This window comes from Mesoplodon bidens (genome assembly GCF_964165515.1).
Source record: "Mesoplodon bidens genome assembly, chromosome: 19".
Lineage (NCBI taxonomy): Eukaryota > Metazoa > Chordata > Mammalia > Artiodactyla > Ziphiidae > Mesoplodon > Mesoplodon bidens.
The window spans coordinates 51,233,842-51,252,359 of NC_138179.1; the positions used below are offsets into that span (position 1 = coordinate 51,233,842).

The 18,518-nt window shown below is 40.8% G+C and overlaps 1 protein-coding gene across 5 annotated transcripts in view; it reads left to right on the forward strand.

Annotated features, from left to right (window-relative positions):
- The window catches only part of STAT3 (signal transducer and activator of transcription 3), a gene marked incomplete at its 5' end in the record, with an annotated part of 60,777 nt that overhangs the window by 21,205 nt on the left and 21,054 nt on the right, over positions 1-18,518 (forward strand). For all 5 annotated transcript variants that reach the window (XM_081220391.1, XM_081220389.1, XM_081220388.1 and 2 more), the window contains 3 exons: positions 9,048-9,198; positions 10,377-10,521; positions 11,101-11,199. In XM_081220391.1, the coding sequence (XP_081076517.1) occupies positions 9,071-9,198; positions 10,377-10,521; positions 11,101-11,199 (372 nt within the window). The remainder of the gene's footprint in view (positions 1-9,047; positions 9,199-10,376; positions 10,522-11,100; positions 11,200-18,518) is intronic.

Sequence of the window (18,518 nt, forward strand, 5' to 3'; positions counted from 1 at the left end):
TTTGGACTGCTCTTAAACCAAGATTCTTATTTTTCATCTTTTTCATTCATTTGCATATCACTTGGTGTTTTCACCTTTAGTCTTTTTAGGACCTGGAAGCTATCCTTAGGTGAACTACGGGTGGAGATATTTGATCAGGGCACCAACCTAACCCTCTCTCCCCTTCACTCACACCAAATCACAGCATTACTAACTCCTCTCAGGATGTTACAAAGACCCATTAAAATGCATGTAAGCAGGGAAAGCTGACTTTATCATTTAACAGGACTAATCCGATTAATTAATCTATGTTTCCCAGGGCATTGAGGAAATGGATTTAGTATAAGAAATGCTGATGAAAGGGATGCCATGAGGGGAAGGAACAATACGGCAGTGAGGTGTACCCAGCACATATAGGAGGGATGCTGTACATCTGTTATTTTTTTAAAACCTATATAACAGTCCTTCAAAAGAGGGATACTTCCCCATTTTACTAAAGGAGAAGCCTGTTACGTAGTCAAGTAATATCTCCCAAACAAACAGCTGATAAATGGTAGGGAGGGCTTGCACCCAGGCCCATCCAAGGTCAATCTCTTGGTCCTTGGCTTTACACCACACCACTTCAGAGGAGCGTGTCTGGTTGGCGGAGGGCACGCGTGACAAAGTGGGGGGCCACGTGATGCTCAAATTTGGTTTCTTTTGTGGTCTTTATCTGGAGCTCAGACCTGTTCTCAGGCAACTTTAACCATGAACTTCGCACTCAGTAATTGACAAAGCGCATCTAGTTGTGTTACTTTCAGTTTAGAGGGAATTATGTTTGTTATGCTCTTGTTCTTTTTTTTTCCTTGTTCTTTTAATCTGAAATATTTGTGATCAAATATGCTGCCTATCCCAAATGAAGTTTGGAGAATATGTCCGTTTTTGTTTTTGTTTTTTAATTCCATAACACTATTAGATTTGAAATAAGAGGCCTTGACAATTCATAGTTTTCAGAATCTTTTTCTCAGAGGTAGCTGCGTGAGCACTAGATTTTGGGTAGTGCTTTTGGTTTTGTTTTTAACATCCTGATTGTCCTTCATGGATCAAGGCACTAGGTTTTCCTTCCTTTTTGCTGTTAGCATTCCTGGTAGTCTCCACCTCTTACTCTTAACTGTAAACCTGATACATTTTATTCTCTGTGTTTCTGGATTTAAATTAGATAACTACACAAAAGTAGTGCTAGTGATAAGACTTTACACATGTCAGGATTTGGAATGGAAAAAATCATGTGCTCAGCACAAGATTCTTGAACTTTTCCAAGAATTAAAGTGAGATAAGAAGAATGAGGGATAGTAGAATTTGGGGGGTTGAGTGTGCTCCAGAGTATCATTAAAACTGTTCTTTCGCTTACTTCTCCGAGCTGTGCTCCCCAGTAATTTAGTACTTCTTTCTTGTATTCAGTTTTGCCACCTTAGTAGGGAACTATAATTCAAGTTCTCTTATATCTCAATGTCCATTTTTTGCAAAGAAGTGTTGGTTTCTGACATGAAAGCAAATCCTATTATTTGTAATTGAATATATTTGAATATTACAATGAGGATAGTTCACACTGGGCACTCAAGTGTTAATATTTTGTCTTTTTAGGAAATCAAAACTAGATCTCTGCAAAGACTTTTTATTGTTAAAGGCAAACATCTAGTCTTAAACTTTACAAAGGAACTATTTGGATTTGTAAGCAAGGAAATTACATATTTACTATACAAGTGTACTTATTTCGAATTATCTTTTTAAATTTGAAATTCCAAAGTCTTAATGTCTAGGGGAATTATCAATGGTGAAATAGTTAAGCTATAATATTTAAATGTGGACTCCCTGTCATCCGTTACACCTTTAATCCAACAGTGAAAATGTCATGAAGATTGAGTGTCTTTGTCTAGCATTAATTGCCTTTTAGTTTTTCTCATTTTTTTCTCCTCCCTAATTTAAGGAGTTTACAGTTACCTCATGTTATTTTTGGAATGTGGTATGGCAAGAACAAAAAAATTGGAGCTTATAATTATAAATAAATTCTGTGACCCTTAATGGAATTTTCAGGATTATATTGAAAACACTAATAGAAACCAAACAGTTGTTCTCTGGGCTTTAAACAGACATCCCGTTGTATAGAACATGTTTACTATAAAATAAGAGTTAAAAGAGAATAGAAAGCTGTAAAAATCCTATGATCCTAACTTCCAGAAAGAAATAAAAAATATATATACATACCCTGAGATAGATTAAGAGGAATTATATCAACATGTCCAACATGTCAATTGTAGTTCTAGATAGTGTGATGATACGATATGGGTGATTTTATCTTTTGGTTTTTGTTTTTGTATTTCTCCAAATCTTCCACAGTGAACATTATTACTTTTTTTTTTCCTTAGGCCATACCATGAGGCATGTGGGATCTTAGTTCCCCGACCAGGGATTGAACCCATGCCCCCTGCAGTGGAAGCGCAGATTTTTTAAAAAATTAATTTATTTTATTTTATTTTATTTTTGGCTGCATTGGGTCTTCACTGCAGCTTGCGGGCTTTCTCTAGTTGCAGCGAGCGGGGACTACTCTTTGTTGCAGTGTGCAGGCTTCTCATCGTGGTGGCTTCTCTTGTTGCAGAGCACGGGCTCTAGGTGCGCGGGATTCAGTAGTTGTGGCACACGGGCTCAGTAGTTGTGGTGCACGGGCTTAGTTGCTCCACAGCATGTGGGATCTTCCTGGACCAGGGCTCAAACCCGTGTCCCGTGCATTGGTAGGCGGATTCTTAACCACTGCACCACCAGGGAAGTCCCCAAAACATCTTCTTAAAAGGACTGGTTTCAGTAGAAATTAGTACCGTTTCTATGTTATTTTATACTTTGGTTGCCTTAGTCACTGGACCTTTCCTGACGGCAAAGAGGAGCTTAGTGTAGGCAACAGATAATATACAAGTATGAATAAATATGTTCTATTTTAAATGTAGGTATTTCTAATATAGAGTATGGCTAACACCCAAAGAAAAATCTTGGGACTTATTGCAAGGTAGAACAGAAATTATCTTTAGATTGCTTTCTGTTCTGGATTATTGTATCCACCTGGTTTTCGTCCCTCTCACTTTCACCCCTGACTCACTCACCCCTGTTGTAAATCCACTGGTGCTTGCATGTGAAGAACAGGTGTTAATTTAAAGAGATGTTTTATGGAATGATGTAATGAAGCCTTTTGTAAGTCGTCTTGACTTGTGGTTCTCAACACATCCCTTGTTTTCTTTAGATTTAAGTGTATAAATGAGAACTGTGACTTGGACAGACCTTTTTTTGTGATCTTTACAGTAATAAGTTCCCCGTTAGACAGTTGTCATTTGCCTTATGACTTCTTGTTCGTAAGTTATCCCCAAGAGGTTGAGAAATTCCTGTTTTGAAAAGTCCAGAAAGTCTTTGGTGACTTGCTGTTTCATTTTTGTTGTTCTTTTCTTTTCGGTTGTAGAAAACAGGATCACACTCACCTTTCATTTACTATCTGCGAAGCTTAAACTGAGTAAACGCCTGGAGAGAATTAAGAGAATGTATTGCCCTAAGCCAGCCACTGTATGGAATGAATTGACTTCTCTCCTCTGCACCCAGAATGGTGCTGGGCACTCACGTTGTTGTACAAATCGCTCTCTGTGTTCTGGAGTTCAGTGAAAGTGGTTATTAGGTCAGGCTTAGAATTAATCCACAGATAAGAAATACTTCAGTTAGAATTTAGTAGAGTCCTTCAGATTAACTTGTAATTTGAAAAACCAGAATTTAGATTGTGAAATAAAGTGGGCTTAAAAGAAGTTGTTTTCCAGTAAGACAATTACCACAAAGCCAGTTGGCAATGGTTTTCCTAGACAATTTGGCTTTTGATCTCTTGAGAATCTAGGGTTCTTATGAAGAGCAATTGGTCTGATTGCCCTGTGGTTCCTGTTAGTTAAATATGGTTTGTAGCTAAGCAGCCGGTAAGGAAATCACTGACCGTTTGCCCATGTTCTCCTTGAAAATACTACCTGCTCTTTGGCTTTAATTTAGAATGATTTTTAAAAAAATATAGAATAGCTATTAAGTATTACCTACAGTGATTAGACTGAGAAGTAGAACATAACATCAGTCATTTTTGGTCCCTTAATTTTATGGAAAATACTGTTAGCTGGTTTCTGGTTTAAGAAATAGCCCGATTATTATACTACTTACTAAAACTAACTAAAACCAAAACAACAAAAACTCTCTGAGTAATGGACTAGAAACAAATTGGCAAATTTTCAAAAACTTGTAAGTTTTTAATCGTATATGAGTTTGAAAATGCAAATATTCATGCATGACTACATTGTTAATCCATAATTGAGCAGGTATAGTGTGATGCTGTTTTATAGTTTTAATTTGGAACTTCAGGGAGCAGACTGTGATGGCTCTACATTTGTTTCCAAGATCAGCAATTAAATAATTAGTCTATTTTTTTTCTTTTTTTTTTTTTTTAATGCGGTACGCGGGCCTCTCACTGCTGTGGCCTCTCCCGTTGCGGAGCACAGGCTCCAGACACACAGGCTCAGCGGCCATGGCTCACGGACCCAGCCGCTCCGCGGCGTGTGGGATCTTTCCGGACCGGGGCACGAACCTGTGTCCCCTGCATCGGCAGGCGGACTCTCAACCACTGCGCCACCAGGGAAGCCCTATCAGTCTATTTTTTAATTGATTTATAACACGGGAGTTTATTATGAAAAGTAGGTGTCTATTTCTTTAAATCCTTTATTAGAACACGGCTTTTGGGTTACCTAATCTAGAGCAGTAGTGTCCAATAAAAATAGAATGCAAGTCACATATGTAATGTTAAAGTTCCTAATAGCCACATTAAAAGAAGTAAAAAGAGATGGGTGAAATTCATCTTAATAATATATTTTATTTGGGGAATTCCCTGGAGGTCCAGTGGTTAGGACTGGGCACTTTCACTGCCGGGGCCCAGGTTCAATCCCTGGTCAGGGAACTAAGATCCTGCAAGCTGTGTAGTGTGGCCAAAAAAATATATATATGATATATATATATATATATTTATATATATGTATGTGTATATACACACACATATATAAGTAAAGTATATATATATATAAAATGTAATCCAATATATCTAGAATATTAACATTTCAATATTAGCGAGCTATTTTACTTTTTTTTTGTACTAAGTCTTCAAAATCCAGTGTATATTTTACAGTGTATTTCAGTTTGAAACCAGCCACATTTCAAGTGCTCAGTAACCACATATGGCTACTGACTACTGTATTGAATTATGTGGGTCTGGAGTTTCCTACATTCACATGCAGTAGAATCTACATAAATTGGCATATTACGCAGATGTCTATGCAAATCAAGTCCTGAGAAACACAAGGCAGATCCTGATGCTTTTAGCCTAGGAGGCAGATTTTTTTTTTTTAATTGGGGTGTGGTTGTTTTACAATGTTGTGTTAGTTTCTACTGTACAGCAAAGTGAAGTAGAGTTCCCTGGGCTATACAGCAGGTTCTCATTAGTTACCTGTTTTATACATGTTAGTGTTTCTATGTTAATCCTAATCTCCCAATTCATCCCACCCGCCCTTCCCCCCCTGGTGTCCATACGTTTGTTCTCTACATCTTTGTCTCTATTTCTGCCTTGCAAACTGGTTCGTCTGTACCATTTTTCTAGATTCCACAAATATGTGTTAATATATGATATTTGTTTTTCTCTTTCTGACTTACTTCACTCTGTATGACAGTCTCTAGGTCCATCCACGTCTGTACAAATGACCCAATTTCGTTCCTTTTTATGGTTGAGGCAGATTTTTAACTTGGCCCTAATGTGAATATTGTAAGAGAGTTCTAATGGCCTTTGATTTCTTTTTTTTTTTTTTTAATTTTATTGGAGTAGGGTTGACTTACAATGTTGTGTTAGTTTCAGGTGTACAGCAAAGTGATTCAGTTATACATATATTTATTCTTTTTCAGATTCTTTATCCATATAGGTTATTATAGAATACTGAGTAGAGTTCCCTGTGCTATACAGTAGGTCCTTGTTGGTTATCTATTTTATATATAGTAGTGCATGTATGTTAATCCCAAATACCTAATTTATCCCTCCCCTCCACGTTTCCCTTTTAGTAACCATAAGTTTGTTTTCCAAATCTGTGTCTGTTTCTATTTTGTAAATAAGTTCATTTGTATCATTTTTAAAAATTAGATTACACATATGAGTGATATCGTATATTTGTCTTTCTCTGTCTGACTTCACTTAGTATGATAATCTCTAGGTCCCTCCATGTTGCTGCAAATGACATTATTTCATTCTTTTTTATGGCTGTGTAATTCCATTGTATATATATACCACATCTTTATCCATTCCTCTGTCGATGGACGTTTAGGTTGCTTCCATGTCTTGGCTATAGTAAACAGTGCTGCAGTGAACACTGGGGTGCATGTATCTTTTCGAGTATGGTTTTCTCCAGGTCTGTGCCCAGGAGTGGGATTGCTGGATCATATGGTAGTTCTATTTTTAGTTTTTTAAGGGACCTCCATACCGTTCTCCATAGTGGTTGTAGGCCTTTGATTTCCTGTTGAGAGTAAAATTCGACTTGGTTACAATGCTTCAGCGTGTAGCATGAGCTTCAGTTACTGCTTTCATTAGCCAGTGTTTAGCATACATGTACCACTGCCCAGGTAGCATCGCATTGGTCCTGTGGCAGGTTAATCTTGGGGGTGGAGATGGGGGGCTGGGGGTGCGACTGCAAGAGAGTGGTAGCTGAAAATGCTCGGGAGGTGCCTAAGACATTGTTAAAAAAAATCCCAAGCACCTAGGAAACTTAACTTATTCCCCTCTAATGTTGTTGGAAGATTTAGTTTATTTATGGAAACATATTGGCCTGACTGGGGCAAATACCTCATCCTGACATTCTCATCTCTTTGCTTTACTGAACTTTTTCACCGGTGGAACTTAAGCCCTTGGTACTTGAGGAGGGAAATACTTTAGATCTGTGGCATAAGTGTAAAGCATACACTGGTTTAGAAAACTTAGTACAAAAAGAAGAATGTAAAGTATCTCATTAATAGTTTTTGTATGATCACATGTTAAGATGATAACATTTTGGTTATATTAGGTTAAAGAAAATGTATTATTAAAGTTAATTTTACCTCTTTCTTTTTACTTTTTAAATATGGCGCCTAGAAAATTTAAGATTACATATGTGGCTTGTATTAGATTTCTATTGGATGGTACTGCCTTCGTTTTTTTTTTTTTTTTTTTGCGGTTCGCGGGCCTCTCACTGCTGTGGCCTCTCCCGTTGCGGAGCACAGGCTCCGGATGCGCAGGCTCAGCGGCCATGGTTCACGGGCCTAGCCGCTCCGTGGCATGTGGGATCTTCCCGGACCGGGGCACGAACCCGTGTCCCCTGCATCGGCAGGCGGACTCTCAACCACTGCGCCACCAGGGAAGCCCAGTATTTTTTTTTTAATTAATTAATTGATTGATTGATTTTTGGCTGTATTGGGTCTTCGCTGCTGCACGCGGGCTTTCTCTAGCTGTGGCAAGCGGGGGCTACTGTTCGTTGTGGTGCGCGGGCTTCTCGCTGTGGTGGCTTCTCTTGTTGCGGAGCATGGGCTCTAGGCACACGGGCTTCAGTAGTTGTGGCAGGTGGACTCAGTAGTGTGGCTCTCGGGCTCCATTAGTTGCTCCGTGGCATGTGGAATCTTCCCAGACCAGGGATTGAACCCGTGTCCCCTGCATTGGCAGGCAGATTCTTAACCACTGCGCCACCAGGGAAGTCCCTGCCTTAGATTTTTAATTGTTCAATTAAAGACTGCCATGAGGGGACTGACCCTGCTTTCCTGAATATGTGCTTGAAAGCTTGATCAATTGATGCCATCTTTGCAGTAGCAAGGGTGTATGCTGTTTCTGTCCCCCCAAGAAAGAGAAGGAGAACAGCAGCACAGCCCTCTTGAATTCTGTAAGGACCCCAGATTCTGAACAGCTTGGTGATCATTTAACTTGCTGCTCTGAGAACACAAGACCTGTCGGTTTTGTCACCAGTTCGCCCAGTCCTTTTTATGAAAGGACCAGTAATTAGGTGTTTATTCATGCCTTCTCCAAGAAATAAATCAAGCACTCTAGTAAAGTGTACATATTTGTATGTATTCTACCTTTCCGTAAATGTTCTCACTGTCCCAGAGAACCATCTCAATATACTTTGATCCATATATACTTTAGTCTTTGACTCCTACTCATAGTTATTTTTTACAGCTTCTTAAGACTACTTGGTCTGTATTGCTATTTCCATGACCCCAAGCTATTCAGAAAGAGGACTCAAGGTGGTTAGCTGGCTTGGCTTCTCCTTGAGCATTTCCCTGGGGTGTTTATGAACCTGGGGACAACCTGAATGCCTGGTTTTTAGCTTCTCTTCTTTCTCATCCCAGACTGAGGAATTTTAGAAACAAAATTACTCTTTTTTTTTTGAGTGGGAGAATCCCAGGCAGGTCCTTGCTTATGTGTTTAAACCTGTAGTCTTGGAATTAGCTCTCTGCCTTCCCTGAACACCCATATCCCACATTTTGTTCTTAAAGATCAAACTTAGGTTTACTGTGTTTCTATCTCCCAGTCCACCTAAAAGGAGTGTAAAGTGGAAAGAAAGGAACTCACATCTGTTGAGCATCTGTTGTGTGCTAGACACTGGGCCGGGTGCTCAAGAAATACTATCTCAGTAACCCTGAGGGGTGGGAATTACGACCTCTGTTTGATAGAGGAGGAAATGGAAATCTGGAAGTTAAGTAATTTCTCAGCTTCACATACCTCTGAGAGATAATGGATTCTAGAACGTGACGTCATGCCCACATTGTCATCCTGGTTTAGGAGAAAGAAGCTGCGGTGTGGTTCCAGAGGTAGAGATTTGAATGTATATGTATTGTTCTGAACTGGGAGAAACATGGAAGATCCTTTCCAAAGCACCTTTTATCCCCAATCACAGACCCGATGCCTGTGTTGGATAGATTGTTTCCCCTTACTGGGGCTTGTAGTGACCATATAAACCTTCGGTTTGCAGTTGTGACCCCTGATTCCAGCAGAATGGCCCAATGGAATCAGCTACAGCAGCTAGACACACGGTACTTGGAGCAGCTTCATCAGCTGTACAGTGACAGCTTCCCGATGGAGCTACGGCAGTTTCTGGCCCCTTGGATCGAGAGTCAAGATTGGTAAGTCCTTCTTGAGAAACTCCCCGAATTGTTAGGTTTTAGTTTGAGACAAGAGACATGATCTGCTCTAAGTTAACTCTTTGCTAACTATTTCATTGAAAAGCTTATGGGTACAGGTAATGGGATAAAAGAGAACAGAAGATAGAGAGGTCATTTTAGTCCTGTAACAACATTTTCTACATTAGAAGGGCATCTGGGCAGCTGTCTTTTGGCACATTGAAGCAGCCTGCTTGGTGGTAGATGTTTTGAAGCCTGACTTTAATCTCATTTGCTTGATGAGATGCTCTGTGTGTCCTGACACTTCAGGGACATGCTATAGATATATATTTTTTTATTGGAGTATAATTGCTTTACAGTGTTGTGTTGGTTTCTGCCGCACAGCGAAGTGAATTTTTTTTATCTGAATGAGGATTCTGTCGTGGGGAAAAGTTTGGGTTCGTACTTCTGATTCCCCTTTCATTAAGGGAAAGAAACACAGAGTCAGAGAAATAGATTCGTTCATAGAGGAGATAATGGTACAGAATCCCAACAACTATTTCCTTCACTTTTTAAAAAAATATTTATTTATTTTATTATTTATTTATTTTGGCTGCTCCGGGTCTTAGTTGTGGCACACGGGATCTTTAGTTGCAGCATGCGGGATCTGTTCCCCGACCAGGGATTGAACCTGGGCCCCCTGCAGTGGGAGCATGGAGTCTTACCCACTGGGCCACCAGGGAAGTCCCTCCTTCGCTTTAATGTATTCAGATCCACCTATTATTTTGGTTTAATTCAGGCCCCTGACCTAGTTTTTCCAGAATTTGGTAAGGGGCCAGAGAGATGATTCAGAGATGTCAGAAATAGGCCACCCTAGCTTGGGATTGCTTATTTGCTACTAAAAGTCTGACCAGAGAGTTGACTGAGAATTTAAAGCAAAACAACATACCTGTTCACTCAAGTATTTGATAAATATAGAACTATGACAGTGGCTAATAGTATCTGGAATAATTGTTGATAATTTTTAAATTGATGACATTTATGGTTGCTGAGCAAGATGCATCTAAAATGATGAGTGGGTTATAGCATCAGGTTTGCCTTGGGTTTTTTCCTCCTTGATGGTGATTTCTGCGTGCATGCATGTGTACGTGTGTGTGTGTAGGTTTCAGAAGCATCATTCTTTATCCTCTTCCTTTTCCTAGGGCATATGCGGCCAGCAAAGAATCACATGCAACTTTGGTGTTTCATAATCTCTTGGGTGAAATTGACCAGCAGTATAGCCGCTTCCTGCAAGAGTCCAATGTTCTCTATCAGCACAACCTGCGAAGAATCAAGCAGTTCCTTCAGGTGTGATGAGAAACTGAACCCGCAGAGGAGGGTTTTATCTTTCTTTCCTGAAAGTCTCTTTTCTCATTTGGCTAAATAATGAGAACGTATCTTGTACTTTAAATCCAAGGAGAAGTAACTAGCCCTTTGAGTATCGTTGCCTGAAATTCACTTCTTTGGTTCACTGAAATAATAATGTGATTGCTATGTTAATTGTATTATGTTAGCATGTTAATAACATGGTTGTGATGAGGGCAGGTGACTAGGAAGATGACTCTTACTTTTCAGTGTTAAAGGTTCGACCATAAATGGATACTCCTTGACAAAGTCAGTTGCCTCCCTGTAAGACTGGGATAACACACTGTCCAAAGACACACGACCAAGCCTTCTCTCAGTGAAGTACAGCTCCTCATGACTGCCTTTCTTCCTCTTTTCTTCCCTTCATCTCGCACTGATTGCAGCCAGGCTCTGAGGCCTTTGCTGTGTTGTTTCATGTAGTAAATGTCACGCTTTCCCTAATTTATGAGGAAGTTAGCAAAGTGCAGTCCACATCTCCTTAGTCTACTGCCAATTTTCATTCTCTTTCTCTCCTACGTACAGAGCAGATACCTTGAGAAGCCAATGGAGATTGCCCGAATTGTGGCCCGGTGCCTGTGGGAAGAGTCCCGCCTCCTCCAAACTGCAGCCACTGCAGCCCAGGTGAGGCCTGGGAAGAAACAAAGCACTGTTGAAATGTGCTTCCTTCGTGTGTACAAAGCTGTGCTTGCTCTTCCAGGGTCTTTAGGACGTGCACTGACCTATGGGGAGAAGTGGGTGTTTGGGGTTTTTGGGTTCTTTGGTTTTTGTTGTTGTTTGGGGTTTTTTTTGGTTATTTTGGCCATGCCACGTGTGGCATGTGGGATCTTAGTTCCCTGACCAGGGATCGAACCCGTGCCCCTTGCGTTGGAAGCACAAGAGTTTTAACCACTGGACCACCAGGGAAGTCCCTGGGTTTTGTTTTATACAATGAAAATAACTTTTTTTTCTTGCGTATAAAATGCATTCTACTTTTTAAGAAAAACTAAAACATTACAGAAAATTACAAGAAAGTTAAAAAACAAAGATCTGAAATGTCCCTCACTCTTTTTTTTTTAACATCTTTATAGGAGTATAATTGCTTTACAATGTTGTGTTAGTTTCTGCTGCATAACAAAGTGAATCAGCTATACGTATACATATATCCCCATATCCCTTCCCTCTTGCGTCTCCCCTCCAGCCTCCCTATCCCACCCCTCTAGGTGGCCACAAAGCATCAAGCTGATCTATCTCCCTGTGCTATGCGGCTGCTTCCCACTAGCTGTCTCTTTTACATTTGGTAGTGTATATATGTCCACGCCACTCTCTCACTTTGTCCCAGCTTACCCTTCCCCCTCCCTGTGTCCTCAAGTTCATTCTCTATGTCTGTGTCTTTATTCCTGTCCTGACCCTAGGTTCTTCAGAACCTTTTTTTTTTTTTTAGATTCCGTATATATATGTGTTAGCATACGGTATTTGTTTTTCTCTTTCTGACTTACTTCACTCTGTATGACAGACTCTAGGTCCATCCACCTCACTACAAATAACTCAGTTTCGTTTCTTTTTATGGCTGAGTAATATTCCGTCGTGTCTATGTGCCACATCTTCTTTATCCATTCATCTGTCGAGGGACACTTAGGTTGCTTCCATGTCCTGGCTATTGTAAATAGTGCTGCAATGAACATCGTGGTTCATGACTCTTTTTGAATCATGGTTTTCTCAGGGTATATGCCCAGTAGTGAGATTGCTGGGTCGTATGGTAGTTCTATTTTTAGTTTTTTAAGGAACCTCCATACTGTTCTCCATAGTGGCTGTATCAATTTACATTCCCACCAACAGTGCAAGAGGGTTCTCTTTTCTCCACACCCACTTCAGCATTTATTGTTTGTAGATTTTTTGATGATGGCCATTCTGACTGGTGTGAGGTGATACCTCATTGTAGTTTTGATTTGCATTTCTCTAATGATGACTCACTCCTCTCTTCATTGTCTCTTCCCAGGAATCCAACATTAATAGTCTGATATATATCCTTTCATACCTTTCTCCAGGCTCCCATAAACTATAGAAGATACACACACACACATTATATTTAAATTGGTTTACTTTTCTGCATCTTGCTTTCTCATTTAATTATGTCATGTAAATCCTTCTAAGTCAAGTAGTATAAAGCTAACTCACTTTATTTGCTACATAATATTCTGTGGTATAGATCTGCTGTAATTTATTCAATTATTACCCCTTCGATAGACAGTCACTTCTTTCCGGGTCTTTTTTTTTCCCTCCACTGTAAATACTAGTGCAATGCCTCCCTATATATCTTTATATATTCATGCTTTGATTTCTCTACTATGGATTTCCAGGCATGGACTTGTTAGGTCAAGGGGGGGGGGGGGGTGGTGGTGTGTGTGTGTGTGTGTGTGTGTGTGTGTGTGTGTGTGTGTGTGTGTGTGTGTGTGTGTGTGTGTGTGTGTGTGTGTGTGTGTGTGTGTGTGTGTGTGTGTGTGTGTAAAATATATATAAATTTTTTCTAGATAGTTCTGGGTTGTTTTCCCCAAAGGCTGTAACAGTTCACATTTGCACCAGAAGGATATAACAGTGTATTATCTTGGGAGCCACCTGGGGGGATGGTTTGGTATTGAATCATTCAGGTTCACACGCATTTCTCTTTGTGGTTAAGTTTGAGAATAATCTCACTAGAGCTAGAGATACAGTTAGTTTAGGGAATAGGGATTATGTGATGCTAACAGGCCCATCGGGGGAACACATATTGATATATGATAGTCATATCTATCTATCTAGATCGTCTAATCTATTTTGTGTATATGTGTATGTGTATCCTACTGTGTGCTGGTTGTTATGGCCCCCTGCTTTATTTTATCTTTTTTTTTTTTTTTTTTTTTTTTTTGCCATTGGAGGGCTTCTCACTGTTGTGGCCTCTCCCGTTGCAGAGCGCAGGCTCAGCGGCCATGGCTCACAGGCCCAGCCACTCCGCGGCATGTGGGATCTTCCCGGACCGGGGCACGAACCCGTGTCTCCTGCATCGGCAGGCAGACTCTCAACCACTGCGCCACCAGGGAAGCCCTGGCCCCCTGCTTTAGGGGAGGTTGTGGTCTGGGAGAAACAGAAAATCAAACAACTTTATAATGCAGTAAAATACAAATTATTAAAATATACTAAAAAAGATGAAAAAACGTAATTAGATCAATAACCATAAAAATATATTGAAAAAGACTTTAAAAAAATTACACACCCAGGGCCCAAATCCCACCAAAAAAGCCAATAGGCCAGATGGTTTAAAAGTTTTAACAAACTTTTGTGGTACAACTTGTTCCAGTATCATTTAAACTCTTCCAAAGTGTAGGGGAAAAAAAGAGATGTTTCCAGCTTATTTTATGAGGCTAGAATAATGCTAATATCAAGACCTAAAAAGACAGTGTAAGTAAAGAAAAGGTTAAGATTTTTGCATCCTACTTAGTATACAAAGCATGGTTTATATTCTAGGAATGCAAGGGTGGCTTAACATGAGGGATTCTATTAATGTAATTCATTAAATTAGTAAGTTAAGAAGAAAAGTTGTATTTTTGTTAGATGACAAAATTTAGTGTCCATTCTAGATTTTAAAAATAAGGAGCTTTCGGGCTTCCCTGGTGGTGCAGTGGTTGAGAGTCCGCCTGCCAATGCAGGGGACACGGGTTCGTGCCCCGGTCCGGGAAGATGCCACATGCCGCGGAGCGGCTGGGCCCGTGAGCCATGGCCGCTGAGCCTGCGCGTCCGGAGCCTGTGCTCCGCAACGGGAGAGGCCACAACAGTGAGAGGCCCGCATACCGCAAAAGAAAAAAGGAACTTTAACAAAAAAAGAATATTTGTCAGAAACCAAAGGGAACATGACATACAGTGGTGAAGCACTAATCTCATTAAAAACAGTTACAAGATTGAGGGTGCCTGCTGCCATTGATATTTTTCTGACAGATCCAGCCATTGTAATAAGACAGAAAAAGGGAGTGTTAATGTTGGAAAGCAAAAGACAAACTTTTAAGAAAACAAAACACAATTATTGGAAGTAACAAGGGTTCAGAAAAGTGATTGTGTTCAAGATAAATGTTTTAAGAATCAGTAGTTCTCTTATACAATAGCAACAATAACCCTCCATTACATGACACTGTAATGGAAGCAAAGATTGGATTCATAACAGGAAAGACAAATGTATATGATATGCATATATTATTGACATGTATGATAAAATGTCTAGAAGGATATATACCGAAGCATTAATGTTGTTGGTTACAGGAGACTTCTTTAGTTTCCCTGAGGTGTTTTCTTTAATATCCTATAATCAGGGAATTTTTTTTCTTTTTTTCCCCCCTTCTTTTAATAAAAATATGGTAGAGTACGCATAACATGAAATTTACCATCCCTTTTTTTTCTTTTAGCTGTGCTGTGTGGCTTATGGTTGGGATCTTAGTTCCTCGACCAGGGATCAAACCCATGCCCCCAGCAGTGGAGACGTGGAATCCTAACCACTGGTGCGCCAGGGAATTCCTGCATCTTAACCATTTTTAAGTGTACCATTCAGTAGTGTTAAGTTCATCACATTGTTGTGAACCAATCTCCAGAACTTTTTTCATCTTGCAAAACTAAAATTCTATATCTATTAGACTGTAGCTCCCCATTTCCCCCGGACGCTGGCACCACCATTCTAACTTCCTGTCTCTATGAATTTGACTACTCTATGTACCTCATATAAATGGAATCATACAGTATATGTCTTTTTGTGACTGGCTTATTTCACTTAGCATAAAGTCATTAAGGTTTATCCATGTTGTAGCAGGTGTCAGAATTCCCTTCCTTTCAAAGGCTGAATACTATTCATTGTGTGGCTCTATCACATTTTGTTTATTCATTCATCTGTTGATGGACACGTGGGCGGCTTCCACCTTTTGGCTATTGTGAAGAATGCTGCTATGAACATGGGTTTACAGTTTTTTCTTTTTTTCTTTTTTTAATTTATTTTTGACTGTGTTGGGTCTTCATTGGCACCAGCTTAGTTGCTCCGCGGCATGTGGCATCTTCCCAGACCAGGGCTTGAACCCGTGTCCCCTGAATTGGCAGGCGGATTCCCAACCCCTGCGCCACCAGGGAAGTCCCCAATTTTTTCTTTTTAAAGACAAAAATGTAGCAGGAACAAAGAAGAAAGAACACCTAAGTCTAATTGAAAGAGTCAGGAACGACATCATACACAAAGGAGAGGTACTGTTTGAGCCGAGACTCAATGCTTATTGTATGGGCATCAGGCAGATGGTAAGGAGACCACAGTGTAGAGAGAAAGAAGATGGTGTTCAGACAGAAACAGGACTGCATGTCTTCTTGGGAGCCAAGTGTAGAAAGTTCAGCATCTGACTGGGTAAAGGAAGATAAGGTGGTCAAGGGCCACATCATGACAATCTTCCTAGTTACTCATGCCTGGCAATTTGGCCTTGGAAGAGCGGTTTACCACAAGGGCCTTGGGCCCAGACCTCCTGGGTTTGAACGCCATAGATCTGCCACTTGCTGTGTAACCTCAGGCAAACTGTTGACTCTCTCTGTTCCTCCACTGGGAATAATAATAGCACCGACTTCATAGAATTAAATTAATTCCTGTGTGTAAGATGCATAGAACAGTACCTGACACATAAATGCAAAATAAATGTTAACTGTTTTCTATTGCTGCTGTCATCCTCCTCCTCCTCCTCATCATCCTCCTCATCCTCATCCTCACCACATCTGTAGGAAATGGGGACCAACTAAAGAATTTTAAGCAGAAAGCTGATAGGCTCGGATGTGGATGAGGGGGTAACTGATAATCCTCACTGTTCAAGACTCGGGCGTCAGGGAGGTTAGCCAAATGGCACTTGTCTGTGTATCACTAGAGTTTGCTGTTGTGGAGAACCTTTATGTTTGCATCCTGTTCCATAAGATAAAAATAACCAATTTAAGCCCATTTGGATAGAGACACCAACTTTGCCATGAGAGTTAGAAAAGCCGTTAAGTCCTAAGAATGGTCCCAATCATATTGATCAGGGGCTGGCAAATGACACGCAGGGCCCAAATCCCGCCTGCTGCATGTTTTTGTAAATGAAGTGTTTTTGGAACACAGTCGCACACATTCACGTATGCACTGTGTCTGGCTGCTTTCATGCCGCAGTGGCAGGGCTGGGTAGTTATACAGTCATACAGACTGTATGGCCGACAAAGCCAAAAAATACTTACCACCTGGCCCTTAGACAAAAAGTTTGCAGCCCGTAATGCAGAGCTACCTCAACCCAGGCCTCACTGTTTTGTCTGTTTACATCATCTGGCATATTCCCACCTGCCTTTCGTGGGTAAAGCCCGAGGAAACAGGAAGACAAGTGAGCGTGATCCCTTGTCTCCCAGGGCTCTCAGCCTAATTGGGTGGTAGGTGCACAAACACTTCAAGGGAGAAAGACGTAGAGGAGGAAGTGAGTACTTTTGCTTAGGGAAGTTGAATAAGGTTTCACAGGGGAGCAAACATTTGCGCCGAGTTTGAAGGTGAGTGAGTTCCGCTGTGCTAGGCTGAGTGGACGGGGGTGGGGAGTCAGTGTGGAAACACATTGTGTGTGGGGAAGGGTGGGTAGTTTGCAGTGACTCAAGCACAGGGAGGGAAGGTTTCAGTTGTTCGATTGTCTGAAACATCTGTCTGTGCTGGGCTGAGACGTTTATACCTGGAAGCAGTGGGGAGCCAATAGATTTGACTAAGGTATCAGAAGCAGGTTTCTGTGGGTAATGACTGATCACATCTATTTTCTCCCTTTAAGTGCAGTACCAATTTAGAAATAGACATGGGAGTTGAATACAGATTAAAATATCAGCTGTATTGTTGGTAAACAAGACCAAATACATGACTTGGATGGGTGACCATGGAGGCTTTATTTATCTGTCTATCTACTTATATTGTAGTATAGTTGATTTATAATGTTTCAGGTGTACAGCAAAGTGATTCAGTTATACACGTACATGTATCTATTCTTTTTCAAATTATTTTCCCATTTAGGTTGTCACATAACATTGAGCAGTGTTCCCTGTGCTATACAGTAGGTCCTTGTTGTTTAGATACCTGTCCCCTGGGTCAGGTCTTGGGGTGACAGACTGAGTTTGCAGGGGCAGCACTGCCCCAGTCATCCTTATGGAACTTCAAAGACCACTCACTAATGCCCGCTGAAGAGAGACATAGGTCCCTAGAACTGCTTCTAGAAACCAAGCCCTCGCTTCTGCCCCAGGAGTGCCCCAGGAAGGCAAGAGTGGGAGGAGAGAGGCACCAGCTTAAGTGCTGGGCCCTTTGAAGATCTCCATGTGCTAGAGTCTTTCTCCCAACCTCACTCATCCGATGAATCACTCCCCCTGTGAAGAGAGTAAGGGTGGAGGTCGCCTTCCCAGAACTTCTAAGGGAAGTCTGTATTCTGTGGGCTTGGACAGGGTCCACTGGAAAAGGAGAGTATGGTTCCCTCTAAAGCTGGCATGTTTAGATCTATTTTGGAGACTTCTGGCAGCAGTGTAGAGAGCAGATTGGAAGTGAGCGAGATTAGAGGCAAAGGGATCAACAGTCGGGGCTTGAACTAGCCAGTGGGGCTAGAGATCAGTTGGAGAGATTACGGAATATAGAGCCAGGAAGATTTGGTGGCTCAGTGTGAAATCAAAGACAACCCAGAATTTCTAGTTTGGGAAACTGGGTATATAATGTCTTTCTTGGACTCTCAGTTCTGTTCCATTGGCTGATATCTCCATCCTATGCCAGTAGCACACTGTCTTGGTCACTTGCAGCTTTTACACGGTCTTTTTTGTCCGAAGACGTCCTATTACTTTGACAAAACTTATTTGTAAGTTTCACGTGCAATTCGACCTTTTCAAGGCACCAGCCTCCCCTTCTCCCCTGAGATAATATTTCTTTCTTTTTTTTTTTTTTTTTTTGC